We start from the raw sequence: 22,664 nt of genomic DNA on the forward strand, positions 1-22,664 counted from the left end.
AATTTAATTTTAAATTAATTTTTAACACCTTATTAATATTAAGGATATAATTTTTTTAACAGTAATTCCAAACAATAATGTTAAATAATAATAACAATAATGATAAACCAGTTCAAACAATCTATTTCTCATAAAATACTTTATTAGACGTCTGTCAAAAGAATTGGTATTTCCATGAAATAGCTCTCAGCCTACCTCAGTTTCACCATATTCCCTGTAAAAGACTCTATTAAATTTAACCTATAGATGAATGACCAATCGAGGATGGAACCTTCTGATTTGTTAGTGATTAATAATCTCATATATTTTATTGTTTTACAGAAAGAAACTTGCAAAGAGATGCTTTGTCCACTGATGGAATAATATTATCCTGCTGGCTGCTGACATTTTTTACCTGCATATTGATTTCAACAAGGCATGTTAATCACTTGTATAAACAATAATAAATCATTATATCCAGAGCACATCAAAAGGAATAAAAATTATAATTAATTTTGCTGTCATTTGAAGAATTCAATCTCCAGCAACAAAATTGGTTGGCACCTTTTCAAGTGATTGGCCTACCACTACCGGCCACCATTCAAACAGTGAAGTGGCAAGAGCTTTATCGTTTATAAATTTATTTCTTGGTTAGCTTCTTCAAGCCAACTACTTAATACAGCTACAGTACAGCTAGCCTTGTCATTCCTCAAAGATTAAATGTTCTCTGAGTATGCATAAGGTCAGCCTCAGCCCCCCATGTATTAATCATTCAGAATCTAATAAACCTACTTTAGTATGCCAGTCCAGTAGTATTGGGGACCCTTAGCAGCAGCACATGAAAAATTTTTGATTATGCAGCAAATGGGGATTAAATGAAATATTATGGTAGCTACACAGGTTGTTTTTGGTCGAACGGACCATCAAGTGGAATCGTCTATCTGTCAATCTTATCCCCTACAGGAACATTGCTGATGCAAGACAGCATCTTATGCGAATGCAGGGTGTCCATGATGTTGATATACACCACCCCATTTTATGCTCAAGTATCATTTGATGTTACACATTTTGAATATGAAGCTTAATTTCCGCTCTAACATAATATAAAGTAATAATTCTTTAGGTAGATCATTGATTTCAAGCCACCAAACCTATGCAGAAGAATCAAAAAGTACCATCAAAATACCTTTAAGAAACTTATGTTCAAGAAATACAGCCAGGGCTTGAATAGAAAAACTAGGAAATGATAATGACATATTTAGAAGATATTTTATTAGCCAATTGATTATAATTGTAATTTGATCCAAGACCCTTCTGCTATTCATGTAAACTGAGAAAAGCTCATCTGACAGCAATATTTTGCCTACTGATGTGACCTTGAAATAGGTGTGGATGATGCTATAAATTCTATTTTGGGATGAAGATGAAAGGTATATAGACAAAGAAGAAACCGTCTTTGGAGGTAGGGCTCAAAACCAAAAGACAAAAATGATAAAATGGAAGTAGAGAGAAATAGAATGATTTGTGTGAAATGGGGCACCGAAAGAGGGTCTGTAATGTCTTTTCCTGATAGAAGCAAGTTTGGACTTTTGTCTAGTTGAAGATAACAAGAATTTTGATAAAAGAAAGATTCACATGCATGATTGAAGGTGGAGATAAAGGAAGGTGGAGATCCATTACTATATCTTTCTAACAAAGAATAATAATTATAAACCACCCTTAAAATTGGACTTCACTACAGAAGCCGGCATACATCAAGCGTCCACTTGGTGCATGCATTGAGTAGGCAACATTACACTGATTCTACTGTAAAGATACTGAAGTCCGGGGGGCATAAAATGTTCTGAAAATGATTCAGAAATCTTAACCACATGATTTTCAGATTACTCTAATGTTCAACGGTATCTTTAGCCAGCTGATCCTTATCATATGATCAGCTAATTCTAGCAGAGCAGCCAGTTCCGACAAGTTAGATAAAAAAAAAGGGAGGGGAATAAAAGGGCATTTTCTTCACTTCTTACAGATATGCAATGATTGTTTGGTATAGAAATGATATTTGAAAAACTAATATGACAGGCTCCATAGATGGAGGACTAACTCATAATGGTTTTTGCTCCAAATGGTAAAAGAAATTGAACCTCACCTTTTCAGAAAAAAAAAAAAAACTCCTCTTGCAGTTATACGATCTCTAAGAATTTGATTGTGTTAGTCTCTCCCTCCCTCTACCAGTGAATCAGGTGCTCCTAAGCACAGATTAAGTTTATCATAACATAGATCACTGCACTGAATACAGATAAAACCTGCAGAACAAAGAAAGATTCAGTACATGGCATTAGATGCATGGTTTTATTCATCCAAGAGAAGTACATGTTGAAATTTCCAGTTTCTGGAGACACTTACATTTTTCGTGGATGCTGAAGAATAAGTTAACTCTGGAAGATAACCCTGTAATCCAATGTTATAAACTGGGGTACCATCAGGGTAGAATAGCCCATAGTTCCTTTCTGATGTCGGACCAGGCTTTAAGTCCTCATTGAAAAGTGCGAAAACGTATACATCAATCGGAACTGATGGTTTTGCAGGTGTACCTTGCTTCTCCTGTATTCTCTGCAATAGATTACCATTATATAGGCCTGCATTTTCAGGTGTAGCTCCTGCTTCATCTGTATCCCCTTTAGATGGCCAACCTGTCTCCGAAATCCTTACTTCAATATCTGTATGCCCCATTGCTTTAATTGCCGAATACACAGCATCAATTTGAGCATACAACATATTATCATAATTCAAATTCGTATTTGGATCTGTCAACCCTTGGTTAGGCTGGAAAAGGACATAATCTAAAGGCACCTGACTCGGGTTATACTTGTATGCAAAATAAGGATATGCATTGATAAGGAAAGGAGAATTAATTTGAGAATGAAAATTCAAAAGGGGTTGAATAAATTCAGCAAGATCTGGTCTAAAACTCCCAGAAGAAGGAGGGTAGGAGTTGGCCAAGATGTTGAGGGAATGCGCGCTTGTGACGGTCACTTGCTTATCTAGTCCAAGATTAACAAGAGCATGATATACTGTTTGCATTGCTGGGAGTAGATAAGACATTAACTGAGTATCATTGCTAATGAAGACCTCATTTCCTACAGTAATGCAAGTGATTTTGGTCTGAGGGAGGTGGGGTTGAAGGTGCTGTTGAACCCAATTTTGAGCTTTGATGGGGTCTGTCATGTTCTGAAGGTACTCATTTCCAAGTCCAATAATGAAATCAACATTTGAATTGGAGAAGGCAAGTAGGACATTTGGATCAGCATCATAGAGTTTTACCCTTGTAATGTTCAAGGATTGAAGGAGAAGCGAAACTCGAGATGGAGATGGAAGATTGTTAGCAATCTGGCCATAGTTGATCCCAACGCCAAGGCTGTGTATTTGAACAACTGAATGTGAAAGAAAAAAAAAAAAAAAAAAAGGACTTCAATATCTGATCATACCTAACGCAACTCCACCCAAGAAGATCTACAAATTCGAAGAAAATACTACAAATTCCAAGAAAAAGAATTTTATATTTTTTCAAATTCAAATCTAGACAAACTCAGAACAAAGCGTAAAATTAGACTCCCTCTATCTCATTAATTGAATTCATATCTACTCTCATCAAAACCATTAATCCAAACCAAAAACTATAGTTCTGTTCTTTTCTCCCGAGAAAATTTCAGAAGATAAAATATTCAGTTGTATAAAGTTTAAGCCAAAGAATTATGCTCAAGTAGGTAGCAGGTCCCAATCCTATGCAACTGAAAAGAGACTAAGCTTCAAGTTCCTTTCAGTTTCTATCCCAGTATTTCCATTTTAACCAAAGTAGCAAACCCCAGTAATGGAAGTTAAACAAGAACGAACCTGAGAGAGAGAGAAGCAAGAAAAGCAGTCTAAAAAGGACAAAGCAGTTGGCCATGACTGATCTGATCTTTGGTTAAACCAAGACCACCACCTTGCCTTACCTTGCCTCCACCACGAACCGCCCCACGAGCTGAATCCCAACCAAACGCACCTCTTGCCAACTAACTAATGCACACCTAGTTCTTGTATTTATATATAATGTTGTCTCAAACTCGAAGGGGCAGCTTTGCTTCCCTGTATGAGAACTCATTTTTATTGCTGACGAGGATCCACTGTGCACTCTGATCTTTCTCTTGCTGAAGTAGTTGAATTTTTATCAGATTTCTTTTTTTTTTTTGTCTCCACTCGTTTGCTTGCACGTTTGGGATTTGGTCTAGTGTGTACCCGTCTCTTTCTTTTGTATGCACCGTCATATCGGATTTTTTTGTTTTTGAATATTAGAGTTTATTCTTCTTAAAAAAATAAAAAATTTTAAAATTTTCAATAATTAAATTTAATTGAAATTAAAATTGAACCAAAGCTATTGGTTTCCAACTTCCAAGTCCAACACGGAGTCGGCGATATCGTTGAATCTGAATCTTGAGGGGGAATGATAGAGTCTGGAACGCAGAAGACTGCACGTGTCCGCCACCGTCCACCAGGCGGCTTCCTCGCCTGCCCGCATGAAAAATGAGTCGGCTCTCCCCTTTCGTTTTCCAAGTATTTTCTATTTTCAAAGCTCTCCCACTAGAACCGGTTAGTGTTAATTAATTAATTAAAATCAAAATCAAATTTAAATAAAATCAAAATCAAAGAAAATCTTCCAATGTAATTCGTTATATATATATATATATATAATTTTAATATAATATTAAATAAATTTATAAAAAATAATTATACATGCAATGAAAGTATTGAATCTGTTTAATCTGAAAAATCAAATCGAATTGAGTTAATTCGATTTAATCGATTTGATTTTAAAATTTAATCAGTTTGATTCGATTTATAATTTTTAAGAATTTTAATTAATCGATTCGATTATATTATTTTTACAAAAAATAAAAAAAATCGAACTAAACCGAAATTATATATATATATATATCAAGAAAAATCAAAGAAAATCGAATCGAACTCTAAGATTTTTGAGTTTTGATTTTTAATTTTTTTTATGTTTTTATTATTTAAATTTAATTTTGAAAATATATAATTTTATAAAATTTGGTTTGATCAGTTTAAAATTGAATCGAATCGATATTTATCGATTTGATTTGATTTAATTTTTTCTTATTAATCGGTTTGATTTAATTTTTAAAATTTTTTATTTTTAATTTTTAATTTTATCGATTCGATTCAGTTCGAAATCAAACCGATTGTTTGCACACCCCTATAACGAGAACCTAAATCCGAAATTTTAAGACATCATTGATGACCTTAGACAGCATGCTTGCTTCTGAGTTGCGACTTCCACCCCCTTTAATATTTTGTCCTTGTCGGGCAAATATGATTTCCATTCTGGAAAAAGGTTTGGTTGCTGATTTCGTCTATGTCAGTTTTCATTTTAAGGTTTAAGAGATTTAGGATATTTTCAGCCTCCAATTTAATTTAATTAAATAATATTTTTTTTCAAAAAAAAAAAATTTTGATCTTATCACTTAATTGGGCTGAATGAAATCAACATTCTCTTCGATTTAAATTAATTTTAATTTAATTTCAAATTTGAATCGCATGGCTATATTTATTCCTGAGTTTGAGTTTTTAATAAATAAAATTAAATAAAATTTAGATGTTTGTTTTTTTTATTATTCATTTTATATCTGTTTTATAGTTCACAAAAAATTTAATCTCTTAAGAAATCGTGTTGTCCCTCTAACATGTATTAAATATCGAATATAATGATAGAAAATTAATAAAAAATGAAAAAGCTAAAATTTGGAAAGTGATAAACAATTAATGAAAAGATAAAAGGTAAATTTAGAATAAATTATTAATAAGAAAAGAATCGAAAAGAATTCACTTATAATTATGCATAAATTTTATTTTTTTTTAATTGAAAAGTTTTTAAATTAAAAATAATTAAATTCTCTTTATTTTAAATATAATAATTAATTAAAAAGCAAATCAATGAAATTGAATTCTTATAAAATTCTATATTTGAAAAACATTAGAGAGAGGAAAAAAAGTTGAAAACAAGAAATAAATCTCAATCTCCAACATGATCCCTAGAGGGCAAAGCTTATATCTTTCTCATTTTCTCATTAAAACCAAATAAAGGCTACCTTTTCTGTACACAATTGTAGAACATAATATCCAAGAAAAAAGAAAAGAGTAAAGGACCAATGAGATGAAGAATTATGTAGAGAAAAGGTGAGCTACCTAGTCACCCAATAACCCAAGCAAGCATGACCCACTAGAAAGGGGCAATGCCCGTTTGGGGTAGGAGAAGCTGCATGGAAAAGTAAATGAAAAGCAAGGAATATGTGTATATGAAAGAAAGATGAGTCAATTGACATTGGATTCTAATGAAAGTCACTTTGATTTCCTCAAAAGGTCAAGCATCAATTGATGATTTTTAGACCAAGCTTTGTGAAAGCACTATGATCTTCCTCTTCTTATTCTTTTTTTTTTCTTGCAAAGGTCAATCATGATTCATGAGATCATGGCTTATGAATCATAGCTTTGTTTGTGATACAAGTTTTTGAGAAAGTAGGAAATTCTTGCTTTACTTTTGCTTATCTATCAAGTGTGATCCCTAACTACATCATGCCCTTATGAGAATTTATTTAATTTTTCCATTAAATGACTTTATAATATGATTATATGGTATTGTGACCAATTGAAGTGTAGAAGTATTTGAGAGATATGAGAGTGGCATGGTTAACTAAATTATTTAATAAAATTTTAAATTCAAAGAAAATGCCTGATGAATAGAGGAAGAGTATTTTAGTACCTATTTTTAAAAATAAGGGAGACATACAGAGTTGCTCAAACTATAAGGGAATTAAACTCATGAGCCATACTATGAAGTTGTGGAGTATCGACTACGTCATGATACTTCTATCTCTCTCAATCAATTTGGTTTCATACACAGTCGTTCAACTATGGAAGCGATCTTTCTCATTAGAAACTTGATAGAGAAATATAGAGATGTGAAGAAAGACCTACACATGATTTTTATTGATTTGGAGAAGGCTTATGATAGTGTTCCAAGAGATGTCTTATGGAATGTGTTAGAACAAAAGAGGGTATCTATTAGGTACATACAAGTGTTGAAAGATATGTAAGAAGGAGCAACTACTATTGTGCGCATAGTGGGGATGTGTCACGACCCAACCTATGGGCCGGACCGGCACTAGGACCTGGGCCAGCCTAAAGCCCCCGAGGCCCGTAGTAAGCCTAACTGTTCATTAACCCAACTCTAAGGCCCATTTGAGCCCAAATTCAAGAAAACAAACGGACAGAGTCCGGCCATAAAATGGACTTTCCAACGGGGAGTTTTCGACTCACCCGACCTGTAAACACAATATATATTCAATTGGGGAGCTCAGCTCACCCTCCACATACTCATCAACATAAAAATAAATGGGAGCTTAGCTCCCTCATCCAATCCATCAAACATGCATAGCATATTAAGTTTACAGGTCCCAAATCAAATAAACATTTCTAACACATGCAGAAATTCTAAGATTTAACCAGCTTATACAAACATTAGTAATTGACCTGTGAGGGAGAAAGCAGGTTAACCTCAAAAATATCCTCCTGTGGCCTGTAAAAATTTTTGAACAGGAGTGAGCGTTCGACTCAGAGAGTAAAATATCAATTTTAACCATAATCTCTATAACTATCTAGTACTAATGCAACCTGTGGAGTGAAATGCAACAGCAACAATATTTTCACATCATAACATCAAAAAGGTAATTTGGAGCACTCACGCACCCTGTAACATCAATCATAATATATGGGAGCTGATCCCCTATACAGCTCTCTTAAATCCAACCTGGTGCCAGCGAAGAACTCAGCTCGGACTTCCACTTAATAACCAAATCGAGGGTCCCAGCGAAGAACTCAAGCCGTGACTACCCCTCGAAGGATCGGGTCCCAGCGAAGAACTCAAGCCGTGACTACCCGTCCTATCCATAGTCCATACCACATCACACGCACGCCAACGCACGCACACTGCTCCAAATTACCGCAACAACATTCATGGCACTTTAACAGTTATGAATGCAACATAAATCGTGTCTAGAGTTTAACTACATAAATATATATGCATATAAGTGATGCATGGGCATGCTGAACATATAATAATATCGAAATTACAATTAAAATTAATATTTTACTCACAGACTTGACAACAATCACTGTGGCGGCTGGGCGGAGGAAGAAGGTTGTCCCGGCTCACCTGACAATTATATTATAATTATTTAATACAATCTGACTCAATACAAACAAAGAAAAAGACCAATACGTCCTAAGTCGTGCCGAAAATCCGGCAGAGTCTCCCCTATACCTAGGACCTACCCAACCTGCAAAAGGGCTCAAAATACACTTCTATACTCACAATCCATATATCCACAACTCAATCACATCACACAGCCCCTCCTGGGCCCATCAAATCAATCATCCATCACAATATGTAAAATTTCAATTTAGTCCTTATAATTGATTATTTTTGCAAAAACTGCCCAAACAAGTTCTAAAAATTCTAAAACTTTGCCCCGCGGTCCTTAGCAATATTACTAGGCTATTGCAAAAAGTATCATAATTTTCTAAGCTATCACGAATATTTTATGGATTTTTAATCCTATTTAAGCACTAGAAAATTACGAAAAAGCAAGGTTCGGGTTTACCTTTGCCGATTCCGACTTCAGGGACGCGCTCGGGACGTCTGACAATGGGGGGCTAGCCAAAACCTCAGTCCAATTCGGAGACTTTTCGATGTAGTGCATGCGCCTGAATTTCACGACAGGTCCAATCGTTGAATTTCCGCGAATCGAGGATACCTACACGAAGCCCATAACACGGGGGTTAGTACATAAATTTTTCAGAATTTTCTAAGCTCATTAAATGCTCGAAAAAACACTACGAAGTTCCGTGGGACCCACCGAAAAACGGTGTCGAAAAAATTTGAAATTTATGTCGCCGCGAAGCTCTCGACAAGTGGAGCGTGCTGGTACCCTCGGTTTTCTCGTGGGATTCACAGTTTTCGAGAAATCTAGCCCAAAAGTCGAAATGGGATAAAACCTTCCTGATCAAAAATCGGACAAACCACTCGATGGATTTCAGCGTTCTTGGTGTCTATGGAAAGCTCTCGTCGAGTAGATGATTTTAGACACAAGACCCGGTCCAATTGGTGGCCGGATCGGCCGAATTTTGGCCTGAGAAGCCGAAACACCGCGCGGGTGAGGGAGGGGATTCAGCGTTTCCGGCTGCTCGGGCGGCCGGTGGCTGGGTGGCAGGGTGGCGCGCGGCCTACTGGGTGTGGGGAGGTGGTCGGCGGCCGGGAGGGAGGAGAGAGAAAAGAGAGAGAAAAGGGAGAGGGAACGTCGCGCGCGGGAGGAAGAAAAAGAGAAGAAGACAGGTCCGATTCGACCGGTCCGATCCGGTCTGGTTCGATTCGGCCGGTTCGATTCAGAATACAAAATTTTGAATTTTTACTCTGTCTCGGGACCGAAAACGAGGTCCAAAAATTCTGAAAAAAATTCCAGAAAACTCAGAAAAATACGTAGACTCCAAATATATTTTTAGTTTTGCCACGTGGTCTTTAAATTAATTTTTAAAAATCATCAAAGTTTATATTTTCGGAAAATCGAACCCGATTTTTAAAATTCGAAAAATCTCAAAAAAATTCCTAAAATTTAAATAAAATTAAAATACCAAAAATGCTCATAAAATTTAAAATTTTGGGGTGTTACATTCTTCCCCTACGTAAAAATTCGTCCTCGAATTTTACACAAGGCGTAATAGCAGGATTACACGTTGAATGGATAAGGGTACTTGCTACGCATGTCCCGTTCGACTCCAGTGCACTCTTCCACCGATTGACTCCTCCATAAAACCTTAACCATAGGGATCTGCTTGGATCTCACTGTCTCACTTGGTAGTCCACTATGGCTACAGTGCTCCTCAAATGTCAAGTTCTCTTTAGCTCTATCACATCCATTTGTAGTACATGAGAAGGATCTGGAATGTATTTCTGAGCATGGAGATGTGAAACACGGATGAACGTGAGAAAGGTTGGGTGGTAGCTCCAACCAGAGGCAATCGCTCCAACTTTATCAAGAACCTCAAAAGGTCCAATATACCGAGGTGCCAACTTGCCCTTCTTTCCAAATCTCATGACTCCCTTCATTGGAGAAACCTTCAGAATACATAGTCGCCATCGCAAACTCCACATCCTCCGTCTGGGTCTGCATAACTCTTACTCTCTTCATCGAAAGCCGCCTCGCCGTTCCACGATTAAAGGAACTACCTCAAGTGTCTTGCACTAGGTCTACATCATGCACCTTCGCTTCCCTATTTCTGTCCAACACAGAGGAGACCTACACTTTCTTCCATATAGTGCCTCATAGGGTGCCATCCCTATCTTTGGAATGGTAAATCGTTGTTGTAGGCAAACTCCACCAAAGCTAGCCGCTCATCCCATTGACCTCCAAAATCCAAGACACTCATGCGAAGCATGTCTTCGATGTTTGGATTGTCCTTTCTGACCGTCGTCTGCATGCGAGGGTGGAAAGCCGCATCGAAGTTCAAGCGTGTGCCAAGTGCCTCTGCAACTTTCTCCAAAATCGAGAAGTGAATCGGGGCCCTCTGTCGGATATTATGGGCGGAACTCCATGCAATCGACTATTTCTCGAATGTAGAGCGGGCATCGTGCCCACGAATATGTAGTCTTCACATGTAAGAAGTGAGCTGATTTGGTCAAGCGGTCTACAATTACCCATATCGAATCATATCCTCGCGTGGTACGAGGTAACCCAGTCACAAAATCCATAGTGATCATTTCTCACTTCCATTATGGGATAGGGAGCTCTTGCAGCTTCCCTGATGGTCTCTGGTGTTCAAACTTCACCTTCTGACAAGTCAAGCACTTGGACACAAAGTCTGCTATGTCTCTCTTCATGCCATTCCACCAATAGCTACCTTTCACATCATGGTACATCTTGGTGGAGCCTGGGTGGACACTGTACAGTGTATAGTGTGCCTCTTGCATGATTTCATTCCTGAGGTTGTCCACATCGGGCACACATATCCTAGAACCTTGCACTAGGGCGCCATCATTGGCAAATCCAAACTCACCACCTTCACCTTGCTGTACTCTTTCTATGATCTTCATCAATTGTTGGTCTCTATCTTTGGGAAACTCTAACTCTGTCCCTCAAGTCCGCCTCACCAAAAGTGAGCCAACAATACCCCCTCATCTGAAAGATCTAGGATTAAACCTTGATCCATCAACTCATGTACCTCCTGAATCAATGGTCTCTTCTCTACTGAAATGTGCGCCAAACTGCCAGAAGATTTTATGCTCAAAGCATCTGCTACAACATTGGCCTTCCCAGGGTGGTACTGGATGGTGCAATCATAGTCTTTCAGAAGCTCCATCCATCTCCTCTGTCTCAAGTTTAAATCCCTTTGTTGGAAGATGTACTTTAAACTCTTGTGGTCGGTGTATATCTCGCACACTTCACCATACAGGTAGTGTATCCAGATTTTAAGTGCAAAGACTACAGCCGCCATTTCCAAATCATGGGTGGGGTAGTTCTGCTCATGCCTCTTCAGCTGCCTTGAAGCATAAGCCACTACCTTTCCATTCTGCATCAAAACACACCCTAGGCCAACTCTTGAGGCGTTACAATACACGGTGTATCCTTCACCACTCACAGGTAGTGTCAACACAGGGGCAGTGGTTAGACACTCCTTGAGCTTCTGGAAACTCACCTCACAGTCATCTGTCCAAATGAATGGAACATTCTTCCTGGTCAACTTAGTTAGGGGAGCCGCTATCCTGGAGAAATTTTATACAAAACGCCTATAGTAGCCAGCTAAACCCAGAAAACTTCGCACCTCAGTGACTGTTGTAGGCCTAAGCCAATCAGTTACAGCTTCAATTTTCTTGGGATCCACTTGAATGCCGTCACTAGAAACCACGTGTCCCAAGAATGAGATGCTTTCTAGCCAAAATTCACATTTTGAAAATTTGGCATATAGCTGGTGCTCCCTCAACGTCTGCAACACCATCCTCAAGTGCCACACGTGTTCTTCCTTGGTTCGAGAGTATACCAAAATGTCATCTATGAATACGATGACAAAACAGTCCAAAAACGGCTTGAACACCCTGTTCATCAAGTCCATGAAGGCTGCTGGTGCATTAGTGAGTCCAAAAGACATCACCAAGAACTCATAATGACCATATCTTGTCCTGAATGCCGTTTTGGACACGTCCTCATTCCTGATTCTCAACTGATGGTAGCCTGATCGCAGGTCTATTTTGGAAAAGAATCTAGCCCCTTGGAGCTGATCAAACAGATCGTCGATCCGAGGAAGTGGATACTTGTTTTTCACAGTCACCTTGTTCAGCTGTCTGTAGTCGATACACAACCTCAATGACCCATCCTTATTTCTCACAAATAGAACAGGAGCGCCCCAAGGTGAAGTGCTCGGACGTACAAAACCCTTGTCCAAAAGCTCCTGTAGTTGCTCATTTAGCTCTTTCAATTCTGCTGGTGCCATCCTGTAAGGTGGCATTGATATGGGGTTTATACCCGGAACAACATCAATGCAGAACTCTATTCCCCTTTCTGGTGGCAACCCTGGAAGCTCTTCAGGGAAGACATCCATGAATTCTCTGACAACAAGAACATTTTCCATGCTGACACCTTCTACAGATGTATCTCTCACCAATACCAAATACCCTTGGCATCCACGTCTCAACATTTTTCTGGCATTAATTGCTGACACCAAATTATATGGAGCCACGCTCCTGTCACCATTAAAGCTAAACTCTTCTACACCAGGTATGTGGAAATACACCTTTTTGTTCCTGCAGTCTAAGGTGGCATAGTGAGTTGCCAACCAATCCATCCCCAAGATTACATCGAAATCCATTACTGGTAAAGGAACCAAGTCTGCTGGGAGGATCTTTCCATCCACTACTACTGGGCTACCCAGAAAAATCATATCTACATCTATGTTGTCGCTAAGTGGGGTAGCTACTGACAAAGGGCACTCTAAAGTTGTAGGGTTTCTACCCAACCTCATGGCAAACACAGGGGAGACAAATGAGTGCGTAGCACCCGGATCTATCAAAACACGAGCCTCATAAGAACAGGACTGGAAGAATACCGCCACCGCGCATTTGAAGCTTGAGCATCCCGGTGGGTCGGTGAAAACCCGAGCGACTTCTACCCCGAGTGGCGTAACCACGATCGACTTCTACCTCCTGATCTGCCTCCAAATCCACGTCCCCCTTGTCCTCGGCCCTGTTGGCCACTGAATTGACTGCCTGCCATGTTGGAAGTACCCGGATACAACTGGCGAGGAACATTTGCAACAGAACCCTGTGACCCCATCTCTGGCTCGCTGAACACGGGGCATTCCCTAGCAAAGTGACCTGGTTGGCCACACCTGAAGCATACTCCTGAACCCATCAAACAAGGTCCTGAATGTCCTCTTCCACACTGTGCACAAGGTGCCAAGGAGGATCCTGAACCAGACCCAGAACTGCTGTACCCTGAACTGTGACCACTGCTGGATCCGTACCCTAGTCTGAATCCTTGTGGTTTGTGTCTAAAACCACTTCTCTTGTTCCTACTCTTTCCTCTGTAATTACTCTGGCCACCACTATCCGGAGTACCCATTTGGGGAACACCGGTAGAACCCTCTGCTCTGTTTTTCTTTGCTCTTCCGCTGTCATCCACAGCATAGCTAATCTCTATCTGTCTGGCTCGATCAACTACCACGTTAAAAGACTGATCAGACATCATGGCCAGGTTTGCATACCTCCTGTCAAGCCCCTTTAGGAACCTCTTCACTTTCATAGTTTCTGTAGCTACTGCTGTAGGGGTATATCTGCTCAATTCCAGAAATTCTGTAGCATATTCATCTACAGACCTGCCATTCTGTCTTAAGGCCTCAAAGGCCCACTGTTTCTGATCTCTGAAGCTTTCTGGCACAAACCGATTAATGAACAGTTCCACAAACTGAGCCCACGACAAACCCTCCATCCGAGGTAACACGTAGTCATTCATCCATTGTCTAGGCATAGGCCCCATGACATGCTGTATACACTCTATTAGTCTTCTATCACCAATCGCACTGCTCGCTGTCTGCAGAAATCCAAAAATCGATATGCATAGTCTGACACATAATAAGTACCAGGCACCAACGTCGTGAAATTTATGATTTGTTTGTAAGGTTCACCTCTTGGTGCGGTGGGCTCGCTTTGTGGAGGGTGGACCATATCTTTGCGCCATCATATCGATGGTTCTCTGCAACCAGCTAGAGTAGTCGCCATGGGGTCCATGGGACCTGTGCCAAAAGATCGATCTCGAATCGTGGCGGTGCTCTTCTACTTGAGCAACTCTAGGCCTCCTACCCTGCCTCCTCGGGGCAGGCGCCTCATCCTGTGCCGACACCTCGTCAGGCACATCTGGTTCTGGTGCAATGGCAGCTCTCCTGCTTCTAGGTATTTTCCTGAAATTCAGCAGCATTAGCCCACAAAATTCAAAATTGCACATTACACAGCTCTATAGACTCATATTTACACACAATATATGAAGCAGAGACTAGAAGCAAAGAAGACAATGCAAGACGAATGTGGATCCTATTTTCCGCATGTGACTCCTAGTAAACTCTTCCCAATACTTTAGACAAACATTCCCTAAGAATCTGGAGCCTAAGCTCTGATACCACATTTGTCACGACCCAACCTATGGGCCGGACCGGCACTAGGACCTGGGCCAGCCTAAAGCCCCCGAGGCCCGTAGTAAGCCTAACTGTTCATTAACCCAACTCTAAGGCCCATTTGGGCCCAAATTCAAGAAAACAAATGGACAGAGTCCGGCCATAAAATGGACTTTCCAACGGGGAGTTTTCGACTCACCCGACCTGTAAACACAATATATATTCAATTGGGGAGCTCAGCTCACCCTCCACATACTCATCAACATAAAAATAAATGGGAGCTCAGCTCCCTCATCCAATCCATCAAACATGCATAGCATATTAAGTTTACAGGTCCCAAATCAAATAAACATTTCTAACACATGCGGAAATTCTAAGATTTAACCAGTTTATACAAACATTAGTAATTGACCTGCGAGGGAGAAAGCAGGTTAACCTCAAAAATATCCTCCTGTGGCCTGTAAAAATTTTTGAACAGGAGTGAGCGTTCGACTCAGAGAGTAAAATATCAATTTTAACCATAATCTCTATAACTATCTAGTACTAATGCAACCTGTGGAGTGAAATGCAACAGCAACAACATTTTCACATCATAACATCAAAAAGGTAATTTGGAGCACTCACGCACCCTGTAACATCAATCATAATATATGGGAGCTGATCCCCTATACAGCTCTCTTAAATCCAACTCAGTGCGAAGAACTCAGCTCGGACTTCCACTTAATAACCAAATCGAGGGTCCCAGCGAAGAACTCAAGCCGTGACTACCCCTCGAAGGATCGGGTCCCAGCGAAGAACTCAAGCCGTGACTACCCGTCCTATCCATAGTCCATACCACATCACACGCATGCCAACGCACGCACACTGCTCCAAATTACCGCAACAACATTCATGGCACTTTAACAGTTATGAATGCAACATAAATCGTGCCTAGAGTTTAACTACATAAATATATATGCATATAAGTGATGCATGGGCATGCTGAACATATAATAATATCGAAATTACAATTAAAATTAATATTTTACTCACAGACTTGACGACAATCACTGTGGCGGCTGGGCGAAGGAAGAAGGCTGTCCCGGCTCACCTGACAATTATATTACAATTATTTAATACAATCTGACTCAATACAAACAAAGAAAAAGACCAATACGTCCTAAGTCGTGCCGAAAATCTGGCAGAGTCTCCCCTATACCTAGGACCTACCCAACCTGCAAAAGGGCTCAAAATACACTTCTATACTCATAATCCATATATCCACAACTCAATCACATCACACAGCCCCTCCTGGGCCCATCAAATCAATTATCCATCACAATATGTAAAATTTCAATTTAGTCCTTATAATTGATCATTTTTGCAAAAACTGCCCAAACAAGTTCTAAAAATTCTAAAACTTTGCCCCGCGGTCCTTAGCAATATTACTAGGCTATTGCAAAAAGAATCATAATTTTCTAAGCTATCACGAATATTTTATGGATTTTTAATCCTATTTAAGCACTAGAAAATTACGAAAAAGCAAGGTTCGGGTTTACCTTTGCCGATTCCGACTTCGGGGACGCGCTCGACGTCGTCGACAATGGGGCTAGCCAAAACCTCGGTCCAATTCGAGACTTTTCGTAGCAGTGCATGCGTAGGAATTTCACAGACCCAGTCAACTGTCGAATTTCCGCGAATCGAGGATACCTACACGAAGCCCATAACACGGGAGTTAGTACATAAATTTTTCAGAATTTTCTAAGCTCATTAAATGCTCGGAAAAACACTACGAAGTTCCGTGGGACCCACCGAAAAACGGTGTTGGAAAAATTTAAAATTTATGTCGCCGCGAAGCTCTCGACGAGTGGAGAGTGCTGGTACCCTCGGTTTTCTCGTGGGATTCACGATTTTTGAGAAATCTAGCCCAAAAGTCGAAATGGGCTAAAATCTTCCCGAGCAAAAATCGGACAAACCGCTCGATGGATTTCGGCGTTCTTGGTGTCTATGGAAAGCTCTCGTCGAGTAGATGATTTTAGACACAAGACCCGGTCCAATTGGTGGCCGGATCGGCCGGATTTTGGCCGGAGAATCCGAAACGCCGCGCGCGTGAGGGAGGGGATTCGCACGTGGTTTCCGTATTCGGGCGGCCGGGTGGGGTGGTGGTGGCGTGGCCTGGGTGGGGTGGGAGGAGGTGGCCGTGACGGGAGGAGAGAGAAAAGAGAGAGAAAAGGGAGAGGGAACGTCGCGCGCGGGAGGAAGAAAAAGAGAAGAAGACAGGTCCGATTCGACCGGTCCGATCCGGTCCGGTTCGATTCTGTCGGTTCGATTCAAAATACAAAATTTTGAATTTTTACTCTGCCTCGGGACCGAAAACGAGGTCCAAAAATTTCGAAAAAAATTCCAGAAAACTCAGAAAAATACGTAGACTCCAAATATATTTTTAGTTTTACCACGTGGTCTTTAAATTAATTTTTAAAAATCATCAAAGTTTATATTTTCGAAAAATCGAACCCGATTTTTAAAATCCGAAAAATCTCAAAAAAATTCCTAAAATTTAAATAAAATTAAAATACAAAAAATGCTCATAAAATTTAAAATTTTGGGGTGTTACAGGATGTGAGGAGGATGTTAGTCATAGGATTAAAGCCGGATGGTTGAAGTGAAGACATGCTATGGGAGTTTTATGTGATCGCAAGATTCCCAATAAGTTGAAAGGAAAATTTTACCGTACAGCCATACGACTAGCTATGTTATATGGTAGTGAGTGTTGGGCACTGCAAGAGTCGTATGCGTCTAAGATAAGAGTTGCAAAGATGAGAATATTAAGGTAGATGAGTGGCCATACTAGACTAGATAAAGTCCGTAATGAGAGTATTAGAGAAAAGGCAGGAGTGGTGCCAATTGAAGATAAGTTGAGAGAAGGGAGATTGAGATTGTTTGGTCATGTGAAAAGTAGATATACGGAGGCTCTAGTTAGACAAGTAGAGCACATTAGGTTAGAGGATAGAAAGAAAAAAATGGGTAGACCTAAATCGACTTGGAGGAGAGTAGTACAACATGATCTAGAAGCATTACACATTTCTGAGGATTTAACCCAAAATCGTTTAGAATGGAGAAAGCGAATCCATATAACTGACCCCAAATTTTTTGGGATAAAGACATAGTTGAGTTGAGTTGAGTTGAGTATATGGTGTTGTGAGCTAATTTTATCATATTGTATTAAGTTTATTTTCATAATTTGGTTAAAAACAAATTAGCATGGAAAAAATAGATGTAAATTAGTTTTTTTTTTTTTTAAGAGAGAAATGAGCTTCAAGAATGGAAAAAAGCACAATAGCTCAATGTGCTGAAAAAAAAAATCTAAAATGTAAGGCTTAAACTTGTTGGTAACCCTGAATACACACAAATATATTATTCCAAAGTTTATTATTCTGGCTTGACCTTTTGGTTTGGCAGATATTGACCCGTAAAGCTGTCCTTTCTTTCAAGAGAATGCACTTTCTTTCATATTTTGCCCATTTGATCTTCTCAGTGGACAACCAAAAGAAGTACTCTTATCTTCCTATGGAATATGGACGTCTTCCTTGTTCAAAATATTATTGTCCACCTATGCCTTTTCAAGAAAGCTACAAATTTAAACCTGCAAGTCCCACCATATATGAAGAAGCACTTTCTTGTAAAAAAGAAAAAGGAATATTGTTTCCATTTCTTATAATTAAAGGTCGGCTGCGTTTGATTATTTTATTGTTTAATAATTCTGAAAAACTTCTCAAATATGTAATGACTCAACTTGAAGCATTAATTTCAATTTGAATGTAGTTAAGTTTTTTACTCAAAATTTAAATTTGAATGTACTTGAACTCTGCTTATAAGTAACAACTTCAGCAAATTGATCTTTATTCCAATGTAACTATTCATGTATAGCATTTGTGTCATTGCTTCTCTATTTTCATATATTTGAATTTTTTCTTCATCAATCCAGGAACTAGTCTGATAGTTTGAAAATGATCACATTTCATGAAAGTTAATAAAATTAGGCAACAGAATTACCAGTACAAACTGGATGGGTGAACATCACCAACTGACTGATTATAAAAAAGAACTTAAAGAGTACCAAAGGTCCAAAGGAACCTTCACCATCATATGAATCCTTAGCAGGTTTACATAAGTGTCATGGCCTACTGAATTATGACAAACAGTACTCAGCAAAGTTCACTCTCCTTGTGAGTGTGAATCACACAATCTGAAGTTGGGTATGAAACACAAGTCAGCAGATAACCCCCCTCCATTTGATTCTCATCCAGGAAGGAACCATCAGATTGATCAACTGAGCCTGACACCATCTTCCCGGCACAAGTAGAGCAAGCCCCAGCCCTGCAAGAATAGGGTAGCTCAACTCCAGCACTCTCAGCCGCATCTAGGATGTATGTATCATCGCTGGCTTCAAATTCATTCTCTTCGCCTTCTGGCCCAATCAGCTTAATTTTGTACACCGCCATTGATGCTTTGAAATTTTGGGAGCATTTCAAGCCAAATGACTTGGAGATGCTCCTTACTGATCCAAGTGAAGATGGACTCTTGATAATGGTGCTAGCAAACTGATTTTTGGGTGCAATTTTGACCATGCATTGAGAGGGAACAGTCACAGTTGCCATCTTTACCCCTGAATCCAAAAAAGCAAATGTCAGCTGGTTCCATTGGTGCTCGCCACAAGGCAAGAATTTGATAGGTTTTTCAGCTTCCAGTCATTTAAAGGTACAACACATTTAACATCTTAAGTCAAATCAAGCAATAAAGAAAATAATAGTGCTGGCTAAGGGATTTGTTTTCACATAAACTGAAACATCACCATATCAAGCTTCCATAGGAAACAACAGCCCTCTTATGACGAGCTCGCAAATGATCATGAACTTGTACATACTAACTTTAAATAAATCAAAATATCAATAATAATCAACCAATCCCATCTGTACAGTCAGAATTAGCTCTCATAATCATAAAAAAAAACAAATCATAATCAGCATTCCAACATAAGTGACACGGCAAAATGAGGAGGAGAAGAAGGGCTCTAAGAGAGTAGGTGAAAAACTGGCCCGTAGCTCCCTCCAACTCCCAAAATAACCTCAAGCACAGTTCTTAAGTCACATGTAAGTTGTGACATTGTATGCCTTACAAACATTCACAACAAAATGGAGCTCCATTTGTACAAGATTACAGCAATTCATGTTTGAAGCATTGTGAGAAGAGGCAAAGCTAAGGGATATCTGCTCTTCACTTGAAGCTCCATAGCATAAAAAGGGATGGCAAGGAAGAAATCTTCAAGTTTAGCATTCTTGCCAAGACAAAGAAAGTAGAAGAGATTACAAACATGTATGTCAATGACTCTTAATTATTAAATGAAACAGGCTTCATATACAGTTCTTGACAATCTATTACCGACGAAATTTGGCATAAGAAAATCCTAGATGAATAAGAATCAAACTGAAAGGATATTAATAGAATGCTGTAGACTGAAATCAGGAAATTCCCCACTTAAATATGTGTGCAACTTGTGCAGAACTTTAAAGAAGTAGAATAATAGGATCAAAACACCAAATATCTCCACAAAAGGGCAAAATTGGTAAACAAGTGCTATGTTAGGAGGAAGCAGTATAAACTTGACAGATGTGCAGCAACTGAACTCACATGCCTGTTCCTGAATAAAAATGACATATTTATTTTGGACTCGGCATTTACCCCTGTTCTTTTTTTCTTTTTTTTCGACAGACGTTCATGCTTCGTCTGTCTATTAAGATCTCATATTCGACCAAAAGCTTATCTCTTGCCCATCACAACATTACAACAAGATGCGAAATCTTGCGCTCAAGAGAGTGAATCTGAAAAAGAAACTCAACATTTCCAATTGATAATAAAGTTTATTTACTCGACAAACGTTAACACTTCACACCATTTGTCAATGCAAATTTCACATGGGGCCAAACCAAACAAACAAATGGTCACCTTGCACCTTTGACTATTCTCCATCGCATGACACAACCAATGTTAAAAATGTGTGCATGAAACACAATTAATTAATTCTCCACCCTTCCACCTAAATTCGGTGGGAATGTAATTAGGCAATGGCATTTATATGTAGAAAAGATTGTGCAAATGAAAACAACGTGGACTTCAGTAGCCACTAATATCAGGATTAGTTTGATTTTCATAATTCTTCTTTTGCCATTTAAGATAGGTGGGGGGGGAGGAGGATGAGGGATTACTGTAGTTTTTGTGCACACATCTCCGTTCTGCCTCACTAAATTGGCCAAAATTGTTTTAAAAAAAAGGAAATTAAAAAACCATGCAAATATTAGGAAAATTTCCCCCCTTTGTCATTAGGCCCTTCCAAAATTTGAAGAAAGGAAAATGAAGAACTGAACTACAGCTATAGTAGCTCAGCATTAGCATCAATGACTTGATGCAACTATGAGTTCCAATCAATGAGTGAGAATTAGAAACCCTTTTTTTTCTTCAAATAAGACTTAAGGGGAAAAAAAAGAGAACATTTTCCGCTTTCAAAAATAAATAAATAAATAAATGAACTATATACTGCAAAATGATTCAATCTTTTGTCTCCAGTCGACAAAACAAGATATGGGTAAGTCTGAAGCCCCACTCGTGAAAAACACCTCACATAAACATCAACCAACAAACAAACAATTTGAACTTTCACACATAAAATAAACAAACAAAACTACAAAATATAACAAAAAAACTTAGAAAGCAACCAACATAGAATTGATCAAGAAAAAGAGATCTCACATCTACCCATCAATCCAAACACATAAACGGATATGAATACACACAAACATACTTAAAGAGAAGAAATAGGGAGGGGAGAGCTTACAGAACAGGAGAGGATCAAAGTGGTGAAAAAGTTGAGAGGGGCAGTAAGGATTATAAAGTTGGCAAGCGGAAAAAAGGAAGTGGGTAAGAATTTATAGCTAAGAAGAGAAGGGAAGTCTATCGAGAGCGAAAGATCTGGTGCCTTTTGGAATCTTTTAAAAGGCAGAGGCGGCCTGGCTCAGAAAGATGCCCCTACGCTAAGGGCCAAAAACCTCCATTTCTTTATTCATTTAAGGTCTCAGCTTTATAAAATTTGTTATGCAAAATAATATAATTAATATTAAAATTATTTTTGAAGTTAAATTTTATTTAGTAAAATATTGAAAAAAATATAAAATTTAATTTAATAATATTAAAATATTAATAAAAGAAAAAAATTGCTGAAATATGACATCATAGATGGGATGGAAGGTGACTGTTAGCATTTGGACTTTGACCCTTGGAAGGGAGGTTGTGATGTTTGACCAATACCAACAAAGAAAGTTTGGTATATCTAATATAAACTAATGCTTTATATATTTATTTTAAGAATTATTCTATAATATATTAATATATTTTTTCAAAATTATTGTTTAATATTTATATTATAACAAAATTAATTACTTGCATCTTACATTCGTCTCTCAATTTATTTTTCTCAGCTTTTATCATTAATAATAAATACTTTCATGCTTAAATTTTTATTATAATAAATATTTTTGTTTTTAAATTTTTATTATTATTATTTTTATTTTTCATCGATAATCTTTTAATTCATCAGTTAATGGTTAAATTAATAAAAATATATGATGTGATCAAATAATTAATAAAATTAAATATTAAAAATTAAAACTTATATTTTTTAAAAATATGAAAATCAAATTATTAATTTTAGTGTAATCAGATCACTAAATAATAATTTATCTTTTTCTTGATAAAAGTATTCATTTTATCCAATAAAATATGAAATGTGAAGCACCCCAAAATGGACTTAAGGGTCACCAACGAAGTCAGAATGCGTAAGCCTCAAAGCAGGCGTCCTTGACCACTTATATTTTACAATTTGCTTGTTC

At 38.3% G+C, this 22,664-nt stretch overlaps 2 protein-coding genes across 4 annotated transcripts; both read right to left on the reverse strand.

Annotated features, from left to right (window-relative positions):
• Positions 1 to 103: 103 nt before the first annotated feature.
• On the reverse strand, positions 104 to 4,205 carry LOC110663139 (glucan endo-1,3-beta-glucosidase 14). Of its 2 annotated transcripts, XR_009149336.1 has the most exons (4): positions 3,868 to 4,205; positions 2,380 to 3,407; positions 2,123 to 2,279; positions 104 to 394 (listed from the first exon to the last, which is right to left on the reverse strand). XR_009149336.1 is itself a non-coding variant. In XM_058148109.1 (3 exons), the coding sequence occupies exons 1-3, from the start codon at positions 3,920 to 3,922 to the stop codon at positions 2,223 to 2,225; spliced, it is 1,140 nt and encodes a 379-aa protein (XP_058004092.1). In that variant the 5' UTR covers positions 3,923 to 4,192; the 3' UTR covers positions 2,002 to 2,222. The 2 variants fall into 2 exon arrangements, 1 of the variants encoding a protein (XP_058004092.1); XM_058148109.1 differs by lacking the exon at positions 104 to 394 and having other exon boundaries at positions 2,002 to 2,279; positions 3,868 to 4,192.
• Positions 4,206 to 18,721: 14,516 nt separating this feature from the next.
• On the reverse strand, positions 18,722 to 21,819 carry LOC110663142 (ferredoxin, root R-B2). Of its 2 annotated transcripts, none has more exons than XM_021822389.2 (2): positions 21,614 to 21,819; positions 18,722 to 19,390 (listed from the first exon to the last, which is right to left on the reverse strand). In XM_021822389.2, exon 2 carries the CDS (start codon positions 19,380 to 19,382, stop codon positions 18,930 to 18,932), a length of 453 nt encoding a protein of 150 aa, XP_021678081.1. In that variant the 5' UTR covers positions 19,383 to 19,390; positions 21,614 to 21,819; the 3' UTR covers positions 18,722 to 18,929. The 2 variants fall into 2 exon arrangements, with proteins under 2 accessions (XP_021678081.1, XP_021678082.1); XM_021822390.2 differs by lacking the exon at positions 21,614 to 21,819 and adding an exon at positions 20,464 to 21,585.
• Between the last annotated feature and the right edge of the window lie 845 nt (positions 21,820 to 22,664).

Source organism: Hevea brasiliensis, chromosome 6 (assembly GCF_030052815.1).
Source record: "Hevea brasiliensis isolate MT/VB/25A 57/8 chromosome 6, ASM3005281v1, whole genome shotgun sequence".
NCBI classification, from domain to species: Eukaryota; Viridiplantae; Streptophyta; class Magnoliopsida; order Malpighiales; family Euphorbiaceae; genus Hevea; species Hevea brasiliensis.

What these genes read in the sequence shown, in the direction of transcription:
- LOC110663139 (XM_058148109.1), bottom strand. Translation starts at nt 3,922, where the DNA reads ATGGCCAACTGCTTTGTCCTTTTTAGACTGCTTTTCTTGCTTCTCTCT. An exon ending in CTTGCTTCTCTCTCTCTCAG is followed by an intron (nt 3,408 to 3,867) that starts GTTCGTTCTTGT and finishes TTTCACATTCAG; the next exon opens with TTGTTCAAATACACAGCCTT. An exon ending in CTTCAGCATCCACGAAAAAT is followed by an intron (nt 2,280 to 2,379) that starts GTAAGTGTCTCC and finishes TTTGTTCTGCAG; the next exon opens with GTTTTATCTGTATTCAGTGC.
- LOC110663142 (XM_021822389.2), bottom strand. Translation starts at nt 19,382, where the DNA reads ATGGCAACTGTGACTGTTCCCTCTCAATGCATGGTCAAAATTGCACCC.